A 19,394-nucleotide genomic window follows, 5' to 3' on the forward strand; every position below is an offset into this window, starting at 1 on the left:
ATTTTATTTGTACAGTCAGAGAATAACTTGATTGTATTAAGAGTTGTTAAGGATCCTGCCATTTCATCCTTAATTTTGGCCTCTCACACTACCTGTGGGCAGGAAGAGGGTGGATGGTCCTGGACCAGCAATTGAGTGAGAAGGTATGAGGCATGTGGAGAGCAGACTGTTTGCTTAAGAGGGTAGTGTGCAGAGAGAAGCTCACCTGCTGCTTGTAATTCACGTGCACTTGGCTATTTCACCCAACAGCTGATATCTCCATTTAGCTTCAGGATTTTGCAAGCCCTTGGAAATCTCCAGGCAGCTGTCAATTTCAAATCCTGCTCCCAATTGCACAGCGGCAGCCTGCTTTAAATAGGACAGAAGGGTCTTCGAGGTTTTACAGCACAGAAAGAGACCCCTCAGCCCATTGTTTCTCTGCTGGTCATCAAACATCTATCGACTCTAATTCCATTTTCCGGAGTCGAAAATCGTGGCGTTGGAAAAAGCACAGCAGGTCAGGCAGCATCCCAGGAGCAGGAGAGTCAACATTTCGACTGTGAAACCTTCATCAGGAATGTGGGGGCTGGGGGAAGGCGGCTGAAAGATAAATAGGGGAGTGAGGCTACGGGGAAAGGCAGGTGGGAAGTTGGGGGGGGGGGGTGATTGTGATAGGTCATTAGGGAGGATGGGGCAGATAGGTGGGAAGGGAGATGGACAGGTAAGACAGGTCAAGAGGGTGGTGCTGAGTTGGAGGATTGGATCTGGGAGAAGGGGAGATGAGGAAACTGGTGAAATCTGTGTTGATGCTGTGTCCGTGAAGGGTCCTGAGTCAGAATGTGGATGGCTTTGATTTGGAGGTGGAGGAGACCCAGGACCTGCGTGTCCCTTAGGGAGTTTTCCAGCACTTGGCACATAGCCTTGAATGCTATGGCATTTCAAATATTCATCTAAATAGCACTTAAAAAGTCTTGAGGATTCCACCTCTATGACCCATTTTAGGCAAGGAGTTCCTGATACCCGCCACTCTGTGTGAAAATATGTTTCTTCAATTCATGTTCCTTATCTTAAAACTGTTATTGTTATTGACCCCTGTACTAAGGGGAAACATTTCTCCTTATCTCCCCTGTCACTACTGCGCACCCCAAACCCCGCCATCTTTCTCTGCTCGAAGAGAAACAACTCCAGCCTCTCTGATCTCTCTCTACAGTAAAATTGCTCTAGCCCAAGCAATACCCTGGTGAATCTCTTTTGTACCCTCTCTCTCTAACCCTATTCTTCTGATAGTGTGGTGATCTATATTGCACAAACTACTCCAACTGTGGCCTAAGTAATGTACAGTTCCATCATGAGCTCCTTGCTTTTGTATTCAATGTCTTGACTATTAAAAGCAAGCTTCCCATCTGTTGTCTTTGCCACCTTATTTCACTGTCCTACTGCCTTCACAGATCATTGGACATAAACACCTCTGATCTTCTGTACTTTCGAAGGTTCCTCCATTCATCCTGTACTCCCTTGTCGTCTTAGTCCTCCCAAAATGAATCACTTCACACTTTTCAGCATTAACATCTATTTGCGCTGTCTAGCCCATCTGATCAGCCTGTCTGTGTCGTCCTGTGCTCTCAGGTTTTCATTCTCCCTATTTACCACACCACCACTTCTACTGTTAGCTGCGTACCTAACGATCATACCTCTTACACTCATGTCTTGATCATTAATATATGCAACAAGCAGCAAGAGACCCAGCACCGAGCATTGTGGTACGCCTCTGGATACAGCAGTTCAGTACGCAATAACATCAGCCACTTAGCCAATTTTGGATTCCAGTTGCCCAGATCCCATGTGATCTTAGCTTCCTAGGTAGTCTATGATGTAAGACCTTGTCAAAGACTTAGTGAAGTCCAAAGTGACCACATCATCTGCACGACCCAAATCTACACACCTAGTCACTCCTTGAAAAACTCAAATCTGTTTGACATGATTTCCTTCTTACAGTGAGGTGATGTGTCACTCTAGAATGGGGCCCTGAAATTCGCATGGCACACAGCCACAAAACCGAGGTAGCTGCTTCAGCAGTAGGATGAGGTTACCTTGCCCTAGACTTTATTGTTAACCCTATTCACCACCCAACACTCCTCCTCCTCTCCTGACTGCTGTGTTATTTCAATTTCACCCAAAAATGTATCATTAGGGTCAGGGGAGCCTTTTATGTCACTCCTGCACGATCAGATCATTGCTGAACGTAAGACACATTTGGATGCTTTAGCTTATACAACAACAAAAATTCGCATTTGTATAGCTTCTTGAAACAGATAAACATTCCAAGTTGCTTCACATAAAAACATAATGAAACAAAAAACTTATAATTCACAGAGATGGGCTAGATGCTCCAAATCTGGCAGAAATTAATTGCTCCATAGTTTGTAATCGAATTTCCCCTTTTTCTTCTGATGGTAATGCACAGTTGACCATGATGGTACCTCCAATGATAATCTGTCACTGTTACTTCCCATGTTCCTCATTTAAGAGCCCATATAGTATAGGTCAGCAGCTGCCTGAGTATTGGACTTCAAAATCCCAGTCCAATGCTCTCCGAATCGGAAAACAGTCACGGTGCTGTCTGAGGCCGTTTGACCTATCGTGCCTGCTCTGCTGTTTCGAACATTTTGACCAGAATCAAACTTCTGCTTTTGCCCCATAGTCATGTATATTAATGGGCATTGAGATGCATTGCTACCTTCAGCTCATTTCCAGATGGTGCATTCTATCCCCTAACTGCATCTTTTTCTCACTTTGCATTGGCTTCTTAACATTTTAAAATTGTGCCCTTTGGCCCTTCATCCTTTCACAGTCCTGTCATTGCATCTCATTTACATTCCTCGCTGAGGGTCACTGAATAGTCTGTTGAAGGGTAATTGAAATATGGAACTCTATCCTGCAAAATGCTGTGGATTCAGGAACAAATGGAGCTTTCAAGAATGAGCCAGCTAGAATTTTTGCTCAGTCCAGATCAGCCATGATCTTACTGAATCGTGGAGCTGGTTCCAGGGGCTCAAGAATTTATTTAATTTTGTTAAATCCAGCAGTGCATACTCTGATTTTTGTATTCAACATGAAGTTTAAACAAAACTCCAGTTGATATCGCTGATGCAAACAATTAGGACTGTATTAAAGATTTGGTTTGAAGTAATTAACTGTTTAAAGTACCAAAGATGAAACTTTAGCCTGATAGCCACCTATTTCTCTCCATCTTCACTTCTCTCTCAGTACTGCTTCTTAATGTGAGAGAACAGGTTGATATGCTTGCCTCAATTGGTCTGTGATTGAGTGTAGGAGTTTGGACATCATGTTGCAGCTGTACAAGACATTGGTTACGCCAATTTTGAATACTGCATTCAATTTTGGTCTCCCTGCTATAGGTAAAATGTGAAACTTGAAAGGGTTCAGAAAAGACTTTTCAAGGATGTTGCTGGGGTTGGAGGATTTGAGCTATAGGGAGAGACTGAATAGGCTGGGACTATTTTCCCTGGAATGTTGGAGACTGAAGGGTGATCTTACAGAGTTTTATGAAAATTCTGAGGAGCATGGATAGGGTGAATAGCCAAGGTCTTTTCCCCCAGGGAAGGAGAGTGCAAAACTAGAGCATCTTGGTTTAAGGTGAGAGAGGAAAGATTTAAAGGGGACTTAAAGAATAACCTTTTCATGCAGAGAATGGTGCGTGTATGGAGTGAGCTACCTCTGGGAGTGGGTACAACTATGATATTTAAAAAGCGTCTGGATGGGTACATGAATAGGAAGGACTGAGGGGGATATGGGCCAAATGCTGGCAAATGGGACTAGATTAATTCGGATATCTGGTCAGCATGGACAAGTTGGACCAAAGGGTCTGTTTTGCTGCTATACATGTCTGTAACTCTATAACTGCACCAAGGTTTTCAATGCTAAGTTGAAAGCAAATTTGTAAATATGTAGAATTGGCTTACAGTGGCTCACCACCCCACCTCCCACCAACTGCTAATTCTTTCCCATCTTTTTGGAAATGGAATAAAGTTCAGTGTCTTTTGTGAGTGCAGTCTCGATATTGAGTTGTTAGGACCCATCAGCACAAATCCCGTTTTTCCATCCCTGTAGAATGGGATTTTGGTTGAAAACATTTACATCAGAAGTCCGATTGTCCCAGCATGCAGCAAGGCTAGACATCCCTGCATTAGGTTTGACAGGGCAAGGTGTTTATTGCTGTGTTTTCCCAGCAATATTTCTTTTTGCTGCAATCAGTTCTGAACAAGGGTCACTGGACCTGAAACATTAACTCTGCTTTCTCTCCACAGATGCTGCCAGATCTGTTGAATTTTCACAGCAATTTCTGTTTTTGTAGTTGATGAAGGTGTTTGTTTTATTGCTAGATGTAGCCGATAGTAACTGCTGTTTCTGAAGCACCTTTTAGAATGTAGACAAGTCAGAATGATGTAAGCTCCCTCAACAACTGAAGAAAAGACTTGCATTTAGAAAGTGCCTTTCTCAATCTCAGGGCTGCACTTCTGAAGGTCAATCACTGTGGTATTTTAGGAAACATAGTAGCAAAATGCTCCCAAAATACTGCAGTGTGATGATAACGAAGCGGTCTAGTGTGGTGTTGATGAAAGATTAAATGATTGGCCTGGATTCTGAGAAATTGTCCAACTCATCTTTTGCACTTACACTCTGGGAGTTTTGTAACCACCTGAGAGGTTCAGTAGAGTCTAGATTTATCAGCTCATCTTGCAGGGGCATGTCTGACAGTGCAGCACTCCCACTCAGTACACAGCAGGGCTGACTGTGCTTCAAGGCTTCAGGTAGAATTCTAAGAACCACCTTGAGACTTAAGCTCTTCATCTAGTTGATGGTGGTCACTGTCTCCTCTAGAATTGTGTTCTCACTGAATTCTTCTTTGACAGACAGATGTTGGATGTGGTTGATGGTGGTATCGTGCACAGTGATCTGGTGCTCACGAGTGTTTCAAAATGTTCCAACTAGTGCTTAACGACCGACTTCTCATTGGTGTATTGGGTCTTGCCATCAGCACTCTGGCGGTTCTGAATTTGAGGTCCATAGACAGATTTTAGTGCTGTATAGAATTTCCTTATGTCACTGGTATTACCTTTGTATACACATATGAAAAGATTCAAGAACAACTTCTTCCTCGCTGTTATCAGAACTGACCTCTCAAATGTTATCTCTAATCTCTCTAGCTCGCTCGCTGTCTTGGTCACAGCCTCTCTCTGCACCTTCTCTGTGGCTGTAACACTATTCTGCACTCTGTTCTGTGACCCTGATACACCTTGTATGATATGATCTGCCTGTATAACACACGGGAAGAACACCGCTTTTCACTATACCTCAGTACATGTAATGACAATCAACCAATTGGGATTACTAAGTTGTTTTTCCTGCACAGATTGTGAATCCACCGAATAAGTTAAATCACAAGAATCACAGAGCAGAGAATCTTTGCATTGTGCTCAATGTGTGACTGACTGTATTCACTATGCACAGAACTAAGACTAATAATGATGAGCATTGTGAAAATCTATTGAAGGCTGGTGAATAATTTTGTCAAATAGTCAATTCAGTTGCCGTCTTGTTTTCCAGGTTTTCCGTCTTTGCTTTGGATCATATCCTTCTGCGGTGGATAGTGGGCTGGATAGTGAAAACTGGGATGCATTCAATGCTGGAGAGAAGCTACTCCAGATTGAGGTAAGGGGGACTTCAGTTGGCATTCAAGGGCACATCAGTGGGAGAATGAACGCAAATTCCTCCCCCTGTTGGAAGTTGCAGGTATTAGAGATTTTGCAAACGATGAGACAACAATTGTTGAAGCCAAGTCCGCCCTGCTTCTTGAGGATTTGCATACTGCTTGATGTAATTATCACAACTTCCCTCAAGGTTCTGTGTGGCCAACAGTCAGTGACATGGCATTTGTGAGTGATATTTGAGGTCGTGCGTTGTGCAGTACATTCAGGTGAGGTGTTTGAAATGAGAACTGTACTGTAGGAGGGTTAGCAGAAAGGAGGTTATCAAACTGTGCCACTTGTAGGATAACCAAGCCTGAACATGTGAAGTTAAAAGCTGAAATGCCCAATTTTGGATTATATTATTTGCAGCACTAAAGAAGTTGTGATATAAGTAAACTGTCTCTACCTCTTTGTGTAGCATCCTCATTATTGGAGATATGGAGAGAAAATGCAATAAATATTCAACTGGTCTGGTGGCATCTATGAAGAGAGCAACAGAGGTAGTGTTTTGAGTCTGTTATGGGAGTGAAGACCAGTATAAATGTAAGGGACTGTGTGCTGTTGAAAAGTAACAAAAGTAAAGGTCTGGGATAGGGCAGAGTGCAGGAGAGATTGAATAATGTTCTTCTTTCATTTCCACATATAAAATCCATTGCATTTCTATATACATTCAGCTCTGAAGAAGGGTCATAGAACAATATAGCATGGAACAGACCCTTCAGTCGAACCAGTCCATACCAACCGTAATCCCAACCTAAACTAGTGCCACCTGCCTGCGCTTGGTTGGTATCCTTCCAAAGATTCCTTATTTTTGTACTGTACTGATGTCTTTTTAACACTGTAACTGTATCTGCATCCATCACCTTTTCTGGAAGTTCGCACATAAACCACTTTCTGTGTTTACAAAAAAAAATTGCTCCTTGTGTCTTGTTTAAATTTTTCTCCTGACCTGTTAAAAATATGCTCCCTAGTCTTGAAATCCCCCACCCTAGGGATAAGACACCTATCATTCACCTTATCTATACCCCTCATGATTTTATAAACCTCTGATTAAACCTCTTATTTCTTTCTCCACAGATGTTGCCAAACCAGCTGAGTATTTCCACCACTTTCTGTAGTATTTTGTTTTTATCTCATTGACTGAGGGCTGCTGGTTATGATTTGGGCTGTGCATCATTATTGGACTCATTGAGAAGTCAGGCTCCAATCGTTGGGTAAGAGGATTGAACCGCATTGTTCAGCATCACACCCTGGCTGTTTCGCCAACTGAGTCCTGTCACTGGATTGCCCACTGGGTTTAGTTGGACAGTGTAATGTAGCAGCAAACTGTCATATTTGTCAACTAATGTTGGTGCACCGTGAATTGCTCCAACACCATCCTCCATGTGTGGGATACAAATTCAAAGCAACGGAAAGCCTAAGAAAATAATTGGGTGTTATGTAGAATTGCTTTAAAGTTAGGAAGAAAGGTTTGTGCAGGGTGAGTAGGAACAGATTGTCTTCAATGATATTAGAGTCTGGATTCATGGGGTATTGATAGATTTAATCTGAGAAAATCACTGTGTAACATTTAAGATATCTGTAGAAGAGATGAGAATCCAGTCTGATAGGTAATTTTTGATGTGTGAGAGGCTGATTGGCAGTCATTCATATTTGTCCCATTGCTGAGAGTGTGCTTGCACTGGTGATGACAAGACTTAACCTTTTGCAGCATGTTTATGAAACAAGTCATCTGTAAGAAAAGGAAATTTATTTGCAAACTATCTGCATTATGCTGTTTTAAAGAACTAATAATGGAATGAGGAAATGTTACAATTTTATTTTTAATCATTCAACTCCTCCTCCATTCTCCTGAACTTGTTGGACTCTTTACACATAAAATACAGTAAGTGTTGTTGGCCTTAGCATCAAATGAACATCAAATTCTGGCCCATTTCATAAAGGGGGACTATTTTTATCTGCTGTTAGTTTGCCGACTGCCAGTTTAGCGTTGGCAGTGAAATCGAGAATCTGTTTGTAGAGAATTATTTACTGATTGGAAGGAAGTGTTCTTTCCCAGAAGAAAGCCGTGCACACGAGAAATGAGACTTTGGAGTTTGTTCCTTTGTTTTGTTGGTCATCTTTGGCAATAGGAGAAAGATGCTCGAGATCAGCGTCTACAAGTGTGGTGCTGGAAAAGTACAGCCGGTCAGGCAGCAACCGAGGAGCGGGAAAGTTCACACTTTCAGTATAAGCTCTTCATCAGGAATGTGAGAGGCCCAAGGGGGCTGAGAGATATATAGGAAGGAATGGGGCAGGGAGGGAAGGGGTGCTAGGAATGCAATGGGTAGATGAAGGTGGATGGTGATGGTGATAGGTCGGAAAGGTAGGAAGGAAGATGGAGAGGTAAGACGATTCAAGAGGGCAATGCCAAGTTGGAAGGTTGGATTTGGGATAAGGTGGGGAAAGGGGAGATGAGGAAACTGGTGAAATTAACATTGATTCCATGTGGATGGAGGGGCCCAAGGCAGAAGTTGAGGTGTTCTTCCTCCAGGCGTTGGGTGGCTAGGATTTGGTGAAGGAGGCGGCCCAGGACTTGCATGTGTTACGACACAGCGGTGAGCCCTTCTGCTAATTAAACCAAACACACAGAAAAGCTCACCTCGCCTCTTAATCTGTTAAAGTATGAGTGACAGAGAACTCCCAAATTCCACTGTTGAAAGAATAAATTGATATTATTTTCTTTAACTCTAAAACTGAACATTAAACAACAACTATTTCAACTCGAAGCTTCCTTTCTCCTAACTGCTTGTTATCTACCTCCCACTCTATAACAATATACTGTTTTGATAAAAACCCATATTAAAATTATATCAACTTAATTTCAAAATGCTACAGTGGCTGTCGTCGTTGGTGTCTGTCTTCCTCTGGCTGTAGATCTCCCTGGGTCATTTTCTGTCTTTTGTTGCAAAGGTGTTTCGTATGAAAAAGGTACCTTTTGATAGAGAATGTATTGCTGGCAGTTACTCTGGTAATTGCTATTGGCCTCTGTCTCTAACTGTCAAAATGTCAGCGTCTTTATACCCCCAGCATCGGATTGTCTCATTGGTTCGATGTTGGCAAAACAATGAAGTCAAAATCAATTGTTTTTTAATATCCTGGGGCATAATTTAAACTGACCAGTTCAATTTGAATAGTTGTCAAAGCAGCAACCAAAGCTCAGGTATTTGTTTCACAGCCAAATGTTACATATTTTCAACTTTCTAGTACACTCTGAGACTGCTAGTCAGTCACATGACAGGTGCCTGCAAGCTCTTCGTGCAAAACAGTTTTCACTCTCTTTTGAAGGTACAGTACACTTCTTCAACTTCGTCACATGTCCTTGGCTGAGTGAGAGTAGGAGTTGAAGAATTTGGCCTCAGGGCGGTGGGGTTGTTTGGTGTCTGTGTCCCAGAGGTATTCTCTAAAACGTTCCACAAGTTGGCATCCTATCTCCACAATGTAGAGGAGAAGGCAACAGACACATTAAGTGAGGTATTTGGAAGTGCAGGAAAATCTCCGCCGGATGTGGAAGGATACTTTGGGGCCTTGGACGGAGGTGAGGGTGGGTGGGGGGTGGGGGGGGTGGAGGTGGAGGTGGAGGTGGAGGAGTGGAGAGAGAATGTGTGGATGCAGGTTTTACACCTCTTGTGGTGGCAAGGGAAGGTGCAGGGATCTTTGGCAATAGGTCTTAGAATTCCTGTAAGTAAAACTTATCCATGTTTTCTGCTGCTCAGTAATTCAGGAGCAATTTATAAAATGTTGAGTTTTCTGCATATATTTACTTCCTTTTTGTTAAAGATTCAAATAAAAGTCATGTAAGACAAGTCTTCACAGGTGAAATAAACTTTCTGTGCATATTAGAACATTGAACAGTACAGCACAGTACAGGCACTCCAGCCTTCGATGTTGTGTCTGCCTTTTATCTTACTCTAAGACATTTGTACATTACTGCATGCATCTCACCTTTCACACTGGAGAGTGGAATGTTACTACACGTGTTGGCACCAAATGTGAAGGAGCTTTTACCATTTAATTAAGCATTCCTGGCACCAGCCCTGACTACAGCAGCTGCACTATAGGTGAAGAAAGCATTGAGACTGTATCCAGAGGCACTGAGATGCAAAATGATTGTAACAGAACCTCCATCATCAGATGGCGATAGTCAGGGAGGCAATTGAGCAAGGTGGCTAGATCAGGAGGGAAAGGTGTCTTTGGAGGAAGGAGACTTCTTAAGGAGAGCAGGATCAAACAGACAGTCAGATGTAAACCACAGGTTGGTCCATGTAAATATTATGAGTCTTGTTTAATCTTAATATCCCTTCACATTTGTAACAAAAAGATACAAGTGGAATAAAGAATCCTTCCTCCTGATCTTTGGACTGACCATGTTGTCAAATCTCATGTTCACATTTGATGCAGTGACCTTTTTTAATCGCCGTGACAATAATCTTTCATGGGATGTGGGTGATGCGGGTGAGATTGTTGCCTGACCCTGATAGCAAACCACTCTGTTCACGAGCTCGGCCGTTTCAGAGGCAGGTTCAGAGTTAGCGACATTACTGCGGGTCTGGAGTCTCGTATAAGTGAAACCTAAAAAGGACAACAGATTTCCTTCCCTAAAAGGCATGAGTGAGCCAGATGGTAGGTGTGGCACCATCTATCATTGAGACGATCTTCCAATTCTAAATTTATTAATTGAATTCAATTTCCACTGGCTGCTGCAGTAGGAATGGAGCCCATGGCCCAGAGCTTCTAATTCTACAACAGAGACATTACCACGACCATCATTCAGTATAGTAAAATATCCTAAGGTATGTAATGAAACAGAAATGGACACCACTGAATGAAAGGGGGACATGTTAGCACTGGTGACCAAAGCCTTGGCCAAACAGTAGAGTAATGGTAAGGGAGGAGAGAGAACGAAGACATTCCATAGCAGTCAGATTTAGACATGGATGCCATTGTAAAGGTGAAGGAAGTCCTGGAGACACAAGAAGCCAGCATTGGAGGATGGACTTGAGGTTGAGAGGATGTTACAGAGGAAGGAGAGGTTCAAAGAGACAGAGGGATGTGAACCTCAAACCTGAGGCATCCATGGACCTGGAGTGAAAGTAGGTAAATGAGCACAGGACTGATGTGAGACTTGGAATAAGTGAGGATAGTAGCAGCAGAGGATTGGATGGGGAATAGGAACATGGGAGCAGCAGCACCATTGCAGTCTGCGGATGGCCATCATGGGCCTTTTAGATCTTTTCCATTATCTACAACAGCTCCATGTGGAATGGCTATGTTTCTTCCAGCATTGTAGAATCTTGCTTTCAGTATAAATTCGTACAGATTTCATGTCATTGGCACTGTTACAAATTTATCATCATTTGAAGCAGTGCTGCAGTACTGACTTGTAGCATATGAAGAAAATGAATTACAGCGGGAATGATCTAATCCCTTCAAGTACTTTGGCAGCGTGTGCTTTTCTTCATGTCTTAATTTGGCTGTATGACACTGTCAGCCATTAGCCAGCCAGATCAATTCTCCAGTGGTGAAGGGTATCATTACCAATGAAGCATTTCTTTGCATCATTTTTAGACATTCCATGAAAATGGGTTAGAAAAATTGATCCAAAGCATATTTTAATGTGATATTTATTTTGAACACTGTTGATATTATAAGTGATTTGGACAGTTAGAACATCTTCGTCTCTGTGACTGACCAGCTTGTGGCTTCTCTGCAGGTTTGGTGGTCACGCTAGAATGAACCCAGTTCTGTTCTGATGGCCACCCTTACAGGTTCATTGCAATCGGATGTATTTTTGTTGCAGTGGTGACTACAATTCCTTGCCCTTGGCTATGTCAGGGCGGGATGATTTCAGTGAGCTACCTCTAAATGCTCAAACGTTGCTGCTTTGGACGCAAGATGTTTGTGTCTGAGTGAAACGGTGTAACCGTGCTACCCAGTGAGCTATACAGAACAGCACGTTTGATTCGTGGCTTGTTTTGAGTTTCCTTACCTGAGGGGACATTGGTTGCTGACAAGTAAAACTCCATGTTCCATCTTCACCCTAAGGGCATCCAGTATGTTGTATGTCATTAGCATTGTATTAAATGGGATAGATTCAGATCAGATCTTGCATCCCACAAACCTTCACAGTCTGTACTCATGGTCCCGATGTGTCTCAGTCAAGCCGAGGCACCAACCTTGGCTCTTTGAGATCTATAGGAAAACATTCCGAGAACAGCAGCATGTCTATGCACCGAGGGTCAGGCAGCACGATGGCTCTGTGATTAGCACAGCTGCCTCACAGCGCCAGGGACCCGGGTTCGATTCCAGCCTCAGGCAAATATCGTGGTAGCCCACAAACCCACCAACACACGAAAACAGCAGTTAATGAACTTGAAAGACCCTACACAGACAACAAGCGAAACTAATGTCATTTACAAAATACCTTGCAAGAACTGTAGCAAACACTATGTTGGACAAACAGGCAGAAAATAGCCACCAGGATACATGAAAATCAACTAGCCACAGAGAGACATGACCCTCTCTCACTAGTATCCTGACATATCAATGAGGAAGGGCACCACTTCGATTGGGACAACACATCCATCCTAGGACAAGCCAAACAGAGACACGTATGAGAATTCCGCGAAGCATGACATTCCAACTGGAACTCTATCAACAAACACATTAACTTGGATCCCATTTACCACCCAAGACATCAACCCAAGGAAACTTAAACACACAAGTAGAAAGCGGGCCATGCCACCAGTGCTTCATTCAGAGACTCACTGATGATGTTACCTAGTCTGGTGATGAAATGTCTGAAAACGAACCTTCCAGCTCAGCGAGCAAACTTACAGCCTGTTTGTACATTCTCCTCGTGTCTGCGCATGTTTGCTCCGGGTGCTCCAGTTTCCTCCCACAATCCAAAAATGTGCAGGTTAGGTGAATTGGCCATGCTAAATTGCCTGTAGTGTTCAGGGATGTGTTAGTTAGGTCTATATGTAGAGTAATTGGTTAGGGGATGGGTTTTGGAGGGGGGAGTATTCTTCGCAGGGTCGGTATGTACCTGTTGGGCCAAAGGGCCTGTTTCTTCACTGTAGGGATTCTATGATTCTATGATGACTGTGTGGTACTAACCTGGCAAAGCTACAAAATGGGACAGCGTGGCGCTAGAAAAGCACAGGATGTCAGGCAACATCTGAGGAGCAGGAGAGACGGCATTTCAGGCATAAGTGTTTCATCAGGGCATTCCAGCCTCAGGCAGCTGTCTGTGTGGAGTTTACATATTGTGGTAGCCCACTAACACACTAAAACAGTAGTTAATGAACTTGAAAGACCCTGTACAGACAACAAGCAAAACTAATGTCATTTACAAAATACCTTGCAAGAACTGTAGCAAACACAATGTTGGACAAGAGCACAGAATGTCAGGCAGCATCCGAGGAGCAGGTGAGTCGGCATTTCGGTCATAAGCCCTTCATCCTGCTCCTCGGATGGTGGAGAATCAAACAACTAAAGGAAGGAGCAAGTTCTGGCCAATTAGGAATGGGCAATAAATGCTGGTTCAGCGATCCGCACCCATATCCTGTTAATGAATACTTAAAAAACAAAGCATGAACAATAGAGAGTTCGAAAACCAAGGCTGAATTGATTGCAGCTACCTTCAGCCGGAAGTGCTGAGTGGCTGATGCATTTCAGACTCTCTTGAGGTTTTCAGCATCACAGCTGCCAGCCTTCAGTCAGGTCAATTAACTCCACGTGATATCAAGAAATAGCTGCATATGCTCCATACAGCAAAGGTTGTGTGCCTTGACAACAGCATGACTGTGATATTGAGGGCTTGTCTTTCAGAACTAGCTGCACCTCTGGCCAGATTGCTCCAGTATAACCCTGATGTCCACTGAACAATGTGGAAAGTTACCCAACTATGCTCAAGGAAAGCAGTGATGTGGAGGTGTTGGAAATGCAGGACAAATCCAGTCCGGCCAATTTCTGTCCCATCTACCGGCTTTTAATCAAAGGCAAAGTAACTGACTGTGTCGCTGAAAGTATCGTTAACTGACACTAATTCATCTATAGTCTGCTCACTGACTCTCAGTCTGGCCCCTGCCAGGTCCACTCGGCTCCAGAGCTCATTACAGCCTTGGTTCAAACATGGACAAAAGAGCTGAATTCCAAAAGGGAGGTGAGAGGGCATCAAGGCCGAATTTGACCGAGTGTGGCATCAAGGAACCCGAGCAAAATTGGAGTCAATGGGTATCAGGAGGAAAAGTCTAATCTGGTTGGAGTCATACCTGGCACATAGGAACGTGGTTGTAGTTGTTGGAGGTCAGTCATCTTAGCTCCAGGACATCTCTGCAGGAGTTCCTCCATGGTCGTGTCCTAGCTGCAAACATCTTCAATTACCTTCTGTCTAAAATCAGAAATAAGGATTTTCGCTGATCCTTGCACAGTGTTTGATTTGTAACTTCCCACTCACTGTCGCCTTCCATATCCTCAACCAGCAAAACCTCGACAACATTTCGGTTTGGGATAATAATGCAAGCAACATTCACACCCTACAGGTACTGGATAATGACCATCTCCTGATGTAAGATATAAGAGTAGATGGAGTTGTATGAGGTCATGATGATGGATTAGTGGTGCTGGAAGAGCACAGCAGATCAGGCAGCATCCAAGTAGCTTCGAAATTGACGTTTCGGGCAAAAGCCCTTCATCAGGAATAAAGGCAGTGAGCCTGAAGCGTGGAGAGATAAGCTAGAGGAGGGTGGGGGTGGGGAGAAAGTAGCATAGAGTACAATGGGTGAGTGGGGGAGGGGATGAAGGTGATAGGTCAAGGAGGAGAGGGTGGAGTGGATAGGTGGAAAAGAAGATAGGCAGGTAGGACAAGTCCGGACAAGTCATGGGGACAGTTACTGAGCTGGAAGTTTAGAACTAGGGTGAGGTGGGGGAAGGGGAAATGAGGAAACTGTTGAAGTCCACATTGATGTCCTGGGGTTGAAGTGTTCCGAGGCGGAAGATGAGGCGTTCTTCCTCCAGGCGTCTGGTGGTGAGGGAGCGGCGGTGAAGGAGGCCCAGGACCTCCATGTCCTCGGCAGAGTGGGAGGGGGAGTTGAAATGTTGGGCCACGGGGCGGTGTGGTTGATTGGTGCGGGTGTCCCAGAGATGTTCCCTAAAGCGCTCTGCTAGGAGGCGCCCAGTCTCCCCAATGTAGAGGAGACCGCATCAGGAGCAACGGATACAATAAATGATATTAGTGGATGTGCAAGTAAAACTTTGGATGTGGAAGGCTCCTTTAGGGCCTTGGATAGAGGTGAGGGAGGAGGTGTGGGCGCAGGTTTTACAGTTCCTGCGGTGGCAGGGGAAAGTGCCAGGATTGGAGGGTGGGTTGTTTGGGGGTGTGGACCTGACCAAGTAGTCGCGGAGGGAACAATCTTTGCGGAAAGGCGGAAAGGGGTGGGGAGGGAAATATATCCCTGGTAGTGGGGTCTGTTTGGAGGTGGCAGAAATGTCAGCGGATGATTTGGTTTATGCGAAGGTTTGTAGGGTGGAAAGTGAGCACCAGGGGCGTTCTGTCCTTGTTACGGTTGGAGGGGTGGGGTCTGAGGGCGGAGGTGCGGGATGTAGATGAGATGCGTTGGAGGGCATCTTTAACCATGTGTGAAGGGAAATTGCGGTCTCTAAAGAAGGAGGCTATCTGGTGTGTTCTGTGGTGGAACTGGTCCTCCTGGGAGCAGATCCGGTGGAGGCGGAGGAATTGGGAATAAGGGATGGCATTTTTGTAAGAGGTAGGGTGGGAAGAGGTGTAATCCAGGTAGCTGTGGGAGTCGGTGGGTTTGTAAAAAATGTCAGTGTCAAGTAGGTCGTCATTAATGGAGATGGAGAGGTCCAGGAAGGGGAGGTAGGTGTCAGAGATGGTCCAGGTAAATTTAAGGTCAGGGTGGAATGTGTTGGTGAAGTTGATGAATTGCTCAACCTCCTCGCGGGAGCACGAGGTGGCGCCAATGCAGTCATCAATGTAGCGGAGGAAGAGGTGGGGAGTGGTGCCCATGTAATTACGGAAGATCAATTGCTCTACGTAGCCAACAAAGAGACAGGCATAGCTGGGGCCCATACGTGTGCCCATGGCTACCCCTTTGGTCTGGAGGAAGTGGGAGGATTCGAAGGAGAAATTGTTAAGGGTGAGGACCAGTTCGGCCAAACGAATGAGTGTGTCAGTGGAAGGGTACTGTTGGGGACGTCTGGAGAGGAACAAACGGAGGGCTTGGAGGTCCTGGTCATGGCGGATGGAGGTGTAGAGGGATTGGATATCCGTGGTGAAGATGAGGCGTTGGGGGCCGGGGAAACGGAAGTCTTGGAGGAGGTGGAGGGCGTGGGTGGTGTCTTGAACGTATGTGGGGAGTTCCTGGACTAGGGGGGATAGGACAGTGTCAAGGTAGGTAGAGATGAGTTCAGTGGGGCAGGAGCATGCTGAGACAATGGGTCAGCCAGGATGGTCAGGCTTGTGGATCTTGGGAAGGAGGTAGAACCGGGCAGTGCGGGGTTCCCGGACTATGAGGTTGGAAGCTGTGGGTGGGAGATCTCCTGAGGTGATGAGGTTCTGTATGGTCTGGGAGATGATGGTTTGGTGATGGGGGGTGGGGTTATGGTCGAGGGGCAGTAGGAAGAGGTGTCCTCGAGTTGACGTTTGGCTTCAGCGGTGTAGAGGTCAGTGCGTCAAACTACCACTGCGCCCCCTTTATCTGCTGGCTTGATGGTGAGGTTGGGATTGGAGCAGAGGGGTTGGAGGGCTGCGCGTTGTGAGGGTGAGAGGTTGGAGTAGGGGAGGGAGGTAGACAGGTTGAGACGGTTAATGTCCCGGCGGCAGTTGGAAATGAAGAGGTCAAGGGCAGGTCATAGGCCAGCGCGGGGTGTTCGGGTGGATGCAGTGTGTTGGAGGTGGGCGAAGGGGTCCTTAGAAGGTGGGCAGGAGTCCTGATTGTGAAAGTAAGCCCGGAGGCGGAGCCGATGGAAGAATTGTTCGACATCACGGCGTGTATTAAATTCATTGATGCATGGACAGAGGGGGATGAAGGTGAGTCCTTTGCTGAGGACTGATCGTTCGTCCTCAGTGAGGGGGAGGTCTGGGGGGATGGTGAAAACTCGGCAGGGCTGGGAGCTGGGATCTGGTGTGGGTGTAGAGCTGGGAGTGGGGGCGGAACCTGTAACTGGAGTGGGTGTGATGGTGGGGGGAATGGGGGTGGAGTCATGAGTAGGGGTAGTGTTCCCCTTGGGGTTCTGGGGGTGGGGATAATGACAGTGGGGTCTGTAGGGGGTATGTCAGCAGAATGCAGGTGAGTGGCGCTGGTGGGGGCGGAAGTGGTGGTGACCACAGTAGTAGGGGTGGCGGGAGTCACTGAGCATGTGGCATCAGCGATGATGTGAAGGGCAGAAGTGATGTCAGGTGTGATGCATGAGGAATTGAGGGGTGGAAGTGGCTGTGGGAGTGGCCATGATGGGGGCGGAAGTGACATCAATCAGCGTGGGGGTGGCAGCTGCATCAGCCGCATGGCTAATGGTGGAATAGGTTCCAAGGCCAGGGGAATCTTCTGGAATGTTTGAGGAGCGCTGGTTATGGAAGTGGGTGGATAAAAGTTTGTTGTACTTATAGTTTTTGATGTTTGAGATGGAATTGAAATACTGTTTGTTGAGAGTATGAATTCTCCTGAGGAGTGGGTCCTTTGCAATTCTGAGAGAGTGTGGCCCTCAGCTGAGGCAGGGCTGACTGGAGAGAGGTTAGGTGCCGGCGTATTGCTGCAAGCGTGGAGCGGAGGATCCTGAAGGAGAACTGTTGCTGGTGTTTTTGAATCTGTAGTCTGTACTGTTTGTCCTGTTCGGGTCCGAACTCTGCTGGTTTAAAGGTGGTCTGGAGTCCGTGTGGGATGAGTTGGTTACGGAGGCATGCACTGAGGAAGCAAATGTGGCTGTGGTAGCGAATTTGTTTCACGACATGGTTGAAGAGCTTCAGGGCAGAGGAAATGACCTGGGAGTTGCAGTGGGAGAGGGACTCCCTGAGATTCTTGTAGAGAGAGGAGGAAAACTTCTTCAAGGCAGGCATCCTTGCAAGAGGATTTGCAGTAGGGTTAAAATCAACGAGGTAAAAACAATGACTGCAGATGCTGGAAGGTCATGACTAATCTAGCAATCCTCAGCTTCACTTTCCTGCCTTTTCTCCATGACACTTGATTCCCTTACTGATTAAAAGTCTATCCCTCAGCCTTGTATATATTTAATGACCCAATTGATAAAGCCCTCTGTGATAAAGAATTCCACAGATTCAGTACCCTCTGCGAGAAAACATTTCTCCTCATCTGTAGATGATTTCCCATACATAAAGCTGTATAGCATATAACACAGAGAGTCAGGGTCTTGTTGAGACAGATGTTTTGAAATGCATTAAGAGCACTGTTTACATAGCTATAATATCACAGACTTGCCCACAGTCTGTGTTCTGTACTTACTGATGTTATTGTTACGCAATCATAGCTGTACCGAATGGCTATGGAGTCTGTCAACTACATGTTACTTTCTGTCGAGGAATCCTGTCAGTCCCATTCAACTACTCTGTCCCAATAGTGTGCAAGTTTATTTCCCTCAACTGCCTTTCCAGTTTCTTTTTGATTGAAATGGACTTCAGTAAGGCGTTTGACAAGTTTCTTCTTGGGAGGCTGGTTAGCAAGGTTAGATCTCATGGAATACAGGGAGAACTAGCCATTTGGATACAGAACTGGCTCAAAGGTAGGAGACAGAGGATGGTGGTGGACGGTTGTTTTTCAGACTGGAGGCTTGTGACCAGTGGAATGCACAAGGGGTCCACATTTTTTTGTCATTTATATAAATGATTTGGATATGAACATAGGAGGTATAGTTAGTAAGTTTGTAGATGACACCAAAATTGGAGGTGTAGTGGATAGTGAAGAAGGTTACCTCAAATTACAATGGGATCTTGATCCGATGGGCCAATGGGCTGAGGAGTGGCAGATGGAGTTTAATTTAGATAAATGCGAGGTGCCGCATTTTGGGAAAGCAAATCCTAGCAGGATTTATGCATTTCATAGTAAGGTCCGAGGGAGTTTTGCTGAACAAAGAGACCTTGGAGTGCAGGTTCATAGCTCCTTGAAAGTAGAGTCGCAGGTAGCTAGGATAGTGAAGATGATGTTTGGTATGCTTTCCTTTATTGGTCAGAGCATTGAGTACAGGAGTTGCGGCTATATGGGACATTGGTTAGGCCACTTTTGGAATATGCGTGCAATTCTGGTTTCCTTGGAAGGATGTTGTAAAACCTGAAAGGGTTCAGAAAAGATTTACAAGAATGTTGCCAAGGTTGGAGGATTTGAGCTATAGGGAGAGGTTGAATAGGCTGGGGCTGTTTTCCCTGGAGCATCAAAGGTTGAGGGGTGACCTTGTAGAGGTTTATAAAATCATGAGGGGCATGGATAGGATAAATAAAAAAAGTCTTTTCCCTGGAGTGGGAGAAACCAGAATTAGAAGGCATGGGTTTAGGCTGAGAGGGGAAATATATACAAGGGACAACGTTTTCACACAGAGGGTGGTACGTGTATGGAATGATCTGCCGGAGGAAGT

General features: G+C 45.2%; 1 protein-coding gene across 4 annotated transcripts in view; it reads left to right on the forward strand.

Moving 5' to 3' along the window:
• Positions 1-19,394, forward strand: part of abca2 (ATP-binding cassette, sub-family A (ABC1), member 2) — a 548,786-nt gene that overhangs the window by 224,121 nt on the left and 305,271 nt on the right. For all 4 annotated transcript variants that reach the window (XM_072566424.1, XM_072566423.1, XM_072566425.1 and 1 more), the window contains exon 6: positions 5,608-5,712. In XM_072566424.1, coding sequence (XP_072422525.1) covers positions 5,608-5,712 — 105 coding nt within the window. The remainder of the gene's footprint in view (positions 1-5,607; positions 5,713-19,394) is intronic.

The sequence above is a fragment of the Chiloscyllium punctatum genome, chromosome 49 (assembly GCF_047496795.1).
Source record: "Chiloscyllium punctatum isolate Juve2018m chromosome 49, sChiPun1.3, whole genome shotgun sequence".
Classification (NCBI taxonomy): domain Eukaryota; kingdom Metazoa; phylum Chordata; class Chondrichthyes; order Orectolobiformes; family Hemiscylliidae; genus Chiloscyllium; species Chiloscyllium punctatum.